Below are 5,003 nucleotides of genomic sequence, written 5' to 3' on the forward strand. Positions count from 1 at the left end.
AATGCCCTGAGTGAATTTCCTCAAATTTGGCACAAGTGTCCACTTGGGCCCAGAGATGAACTGATTAGATTTTGGTGGTCAAAGATAAAGATCAGTGACCTCACCTCTGTCCCGTTTCCGTGAATTTGACTCGTTGACAGAGGCATGCAGTTGTGAAGTGGTTATTCAGGTTTTATTATTAAAGCTACACTATGTAACTTAAGGTATCACTAGGGTGAAACTCCAATCAGTCCACTCTGCTCCACCCAGCGCTCCCTCTCCCTGCTCTACTATGATCTGCTGCACTCCACCACGTTCTTATTCAAGGAGTTTATTGTCAATTCACCATATGTGCAGGACATACAGAAAATCGAAATACCATTTCTCTCTCACCTAGTATTGGGTGCCATAACATTTAGGAATTAAAGTAGAATTAAGTAGAATAAACATAGAATAGAATAAGTACTGGATTAACGTAATTAGGATAAATCTAAACGTACAGCCAATAAGCTGTGACTCAAAACCATGTACAGTCAGTGACAGTAGTGCAAACCATAATAGGAGATTGTCAGATGGTTCAGCATCATCACCAGGGCGTTGACAGTACAGCCTCTGTACCACACAGTGATGCAGCCAGTGATGACGCTCTCAATGGTGCCCTGGTAGAAGGAGCACATGATGGGGGGTGGGGCACTGGCTCTCCTCAGTTTGTGAAGGAAGTAGAGGTGTGTTTGAGCTTTCTTGGTCAGTGATGTGGTGGTGTTGGTCCAGGAGAGGTCCTCAGAGATATGCACCCCCAGGAACTTGGTACTGCTCACTCTCTCCACTACAGCACCGTCGATGGTCAGTGGTGGATGCTTTAGAGGTTTTCTCCTGAAGTCCACAATGATCTCTAGTCTTCCCCACATTGAGGAAGAGGTTGTTGTCCTTACACCACTGGACCAGTTGGCACACCTCACTCCTGTAGTTGGCCTCATCAGTGTTGGTAATGAGGCCAACTACAGTCATGTCATCTGCAAACTTGACATTGTGGTTGGTGCTGTAGGTTGGCACACAGTCGTGGGTCAGCAGCGTGAAGAGCAATGGGCTGAGCACACACCCCTGTGGATCCCCTGTGCTCATCATGATGGTCTTGGAAATGTTGCTGCTGACCCGCACATTTTGTGGCCTCCCTGTTAGAAAGTCCAGCACCCAGTTGCAGAGAGAGGTTTTGAGTCCCAGGTGTCCAAGTATTGTTGTTTATTAGTTTCTTAAAAATTCAGTTTTATGTTAAGGTTGAATTGTTTGAATATTTTTATTACAATTTGCTTATTAGATTCTGTTCAGTATTTGATGATGTATAAAAAATAAAAAGTATGCCTCACAATTTGTTATAATTTTTGTCAAGGTTTTTGAGGTAATGTAGTGTTTTTGGTCACGTCAGAGCTGGTGAGTTAGTCGGCATCTGTTTGTCAGATCCCAGCAGCCTTTGGAGCGCTCCTGAACGTCCTCTTTATTTCTGCAGGTTCACAGATTAAAGAGGAGAGTGCTGAAGGGACAGAGTTATCTTCTGGAAGGACTGAAACAGAAACCAATGGATCCTCTAGAGAATTATTCACCAGCCAGGACTAGAAGTAGGCCTCATGTGTTTCTCCCTCTCTCCTTTAATCTCTCTATCATTCACATCTTTCTAAATTTCCCTAGAATTTGAGTTTCAAGCATCGTAAAATCATCTACTGTGATTAATGTTTGGATATTAGATGAGAACCTAAAACATGTTAATTACATTACATGCTATTTGAGGTTGGCACTGTGTTAGAGGGTGTCAAAGCAAACTTTCACAACTATAGCTGGCTGTTCACACACTGGAGTCATTGGATTAGCAGGTGTGTAATCTGAAGTAGAGTCTGGGAGTGTGCTCAAAACCTTTGTTTGATAGTTTTTTCACTGCCAAGATCTTTGTTGTTTGTACATGTATATGTTCACTTGCTATGTTCAAGGGTCAAAACTCTTGAAGTAATAATAATGATAATGGATGCTGTGTAATGTCATGTTGAGATTAGCAGTCATTTAAAAATAGTGTGTTTGTGTGTGTGAACACTGTCTTTTGGATTCTGGTTTAATGACCTGTCAGGACACAAAGAAATTGAGCTGAAAGGCTGCACCATTAACTCATCTTTTATTTCAGCTAAAGAGACTTCGGGCCACATGTGCAGTTAGAATTAAATTTTATTATAGTAGCTGTCACCAGTGTGTTCATAGCAGGCAGCCCGGTGGTTGGATGTGAGGAACTGTATGAATGTGAATCAGGGTGCTAATGAAAAACACAATTAGACTTCCCTCAATGAATAACCAAACATTTCATAAACAGATTTTAATTGTAGTTCAACAGCTAAAAGAGTTATAATATACATCTGCAATCACTAGTTATTGATACCTCACAAAAATATATTAAATAAGGATTAGATTTAATTAAAGTAATCTTTAACTTATAAAAGCTGTAAAACAAAATAATAAACAGATATAAAATAAACAGATTATTTCAAAAACATACTTTGTGAATAGTATATTTCATTAAAAGAAATTTCTAGTAAAAATATTATTGCATTCTAAAAAGTGAATGGAAAACATACTATAAGACAAAGCATAATTTAACAGATGTACAGTATAACAAAGTCATTTAAATTTAATTCGATTAACTGGTTTTATTGAAAGCTCTTTTTTCTGTAACATCATTGAGCTGCAAGTTCATAAAGAGAGAATAAATATGTGTTTAACTACAAACATTACTATACAAATATTTTGTTTTATTAATTTACTTATCACCTACAAAAGGACATTGCATTGACCAAAAAAAGATGTTATTTCATAATTGTGACTTGCCTTATACAGTACCTTTTACTTTCCCAGAGTTCAGCTGAAATGTTAGCACACCAACATGGTAGCATGCTAACATGTGTAGGGCTGAAAGTACCAGTAATTTTCATTACTGATTAATTTGCAGAAGACAGAAATAGAGATAAAAGATTCTTTTTGAAATGTCTGTCTGTTTGGAACTGGCTGAAGAAAGAATTATCTCAGCAGCCATACAAGAAATGTGACATACCCAAATTATATTCTGCTTGTTGCTCCCGACAGTAACATATTAGTATTGCTCCACGTTGATTCAAATGTTTTCTATCTGTGATGTTCAGTTTTAATTTGTCAGAGCTCGTGTAGATCTGAATGTGTCAGGCGTGTGTACAGACAATAAGATGACAGTAATCTGTAAATACCGTGAGTTTTTTTTTTTTACATATCAGATTTGAATGTGAATAATGCATAATGAAGCTTACCTTTGAAATAATAAAAGGGACAAAATAAACAAGCAAATAAACTCAAACATTTTCTGAAAGATGAGTGGACAAATGAATGACACTTTATATCATATTCAGTGATCTGTGTGAAATCACACATTGTAGCTCCTGATTAGTAAAACAGTAGCTAACGTTAGGAATTTAAACAAACAAACAAAAAAAAACTACTTTGTTTTTTTTGGTCCTCACTATATAGTAAGTACAAGAACACACACACACACACTTAAAATTAAAGTCCTCTGCAAATGGCTAACAATGCACTAATCAAAAGTGTTCTAACAGGCTGTGCAATAATACAACAACCATAACAACATAATAAATGATAGTAACATTCATTAAGATAATCATATCAGCCAACAAGATCATGCAGCAAAATCTTGTTTGTCATCTACAGTAATGTCACTTCAGGTCGTTGCAGTGGTCTTGGTCACAACCAGCTCAAGTGAGCGGAGAATACATACACAGAGCAGTAAGCATTTAATTATGTCAAATATAATTAAAATTAATCTGTGGAGGCCAATTCTTGCCAAGAAAAGAAAAATACTCAAGTATTTTTACTAAGCACATCAGGATTTTGACTTAATAATATAATTTTTATTTTGTGACAAGATTTTGATTTTTTCTTAATTAAAATATTTTTTATTAAGCAAATTTTGACCTAGTTATTTCCAAATCTGAATTTAATCTCATAACTTTGACTTTATCAGATATTAATGTATCTCATAATTTTTACTTACTACCTCAAAATGCCGATAGAGTCAAAATTATGAGATAAATGAATAAGTAACCTTTTAAGTGAGACTTTTTTGACTTCCTATTCCATAATTTTCATTATGTATCATAATTTTTACATAGTATCTCAAAATGTTGACTCGAAATGTTCTAATTGTGACCTACTATAATATACAATTAAACATTTTATTTACTATCATCATTTTTACTTTGTAATTTAAATTTAATTCAGTAGTTTGGCTTACTTAAGTTTTATTGTTTTTTTCATGTCTAAATTTTTATCTATATTGTTTTAGTTTTCTGTTAAAATGTACTCCCATGCTAATATAATCCCAGTGCTTTCAGAAGGGAACGACATCGTAACAAATCAAATGTTGTAAGGTTCATCAGTGTGAGCATGTTGCAAAAATTAGTAGCTGTATTTTAAAGTTCACATTTGTTAGGTGCATTAATGTGTGTATTGTTGTTTGTTCGTGTTTGTCTTTTTGTATGTGACTTTCCAATAATGTCAAACTTTTCGGTGCTATCAATAGATGTGTATACATTTGATAATGTTTTTATGGAATAATTCTGGCAAACTTTCTGTGACCCTGGTGTATTTTGGACACAGCTGTTTGCAATACATTTTTGTACATGTAAAAAAAAAAAAAAAAAAAAAAGATTGATGTGCGTCAAAGGTGAAAACCACTCAATTTAAGGATTGACATAAATGGACAATTTAAATGTGGTCTTCACTGTCAGATTGTGATGTTTTGTGTGTATGTCAGCGGGGGAAAGGAGGACTTTATGGGTTTTATAGAATATTTGTGACTTTTAAAGTGAATTACAAAATTGCAGTGTTTTTTAGACTTTTTTCAGATCCAAAGACAAAAATAGTGTACTGAGTCATTGGTTGCTTTTTAGTTTTTTAGACATATTCTATCATAAATTATTTCAATTTATCTATTCCCAGGTGTC

The 5,003-nt window shown here is 35.1% G+C and overlaps 1 protein-coding gene across 4 annotated transcripts in view; it reads left to right on the forward strand.

The window, feature by feature from the left end:
• LOC109967534 (MBT domain-containing protein 1-like) overlaps positions 1–2,473 on the forward strand; it is a 22,432-nt gene extending 19,959 nt beyond the window's left edge. For all 4 annotated transcript variants that reach the window (XM_020613176.1, XM_020613177.1, XM_020613178.1 and 1 more), the window contains exon 18: positions 1,484–2,473. In XM_020613176.1, the coding sequence (XP_020468832.1) occupies positions 1,484–1,590 (107 nt within the window). In that variant the 3' untranslated portion in view covers positions 1,591–2,473. The remainder of the gene's footprint in view (positions 1–1,483) is intronic.
• Positions 2,474–5,003: the final 2,530 nt, after the last annotated feature.

This window comes from Monopterus albus, unplaced genomic scaffold (assembly GCF_001952655.1).
Source record: "Monopterus albus unplaced genomic scaffold, M_albus_1.0 scaffold131.1, whole genome shotgun sequence".
Lineage (NCBI taxonomy): Eukaryota > Metazoa > Chordata > Actinopteri > Synbranchiformes > Synbranchidae > Monopterus > Monopterus albus.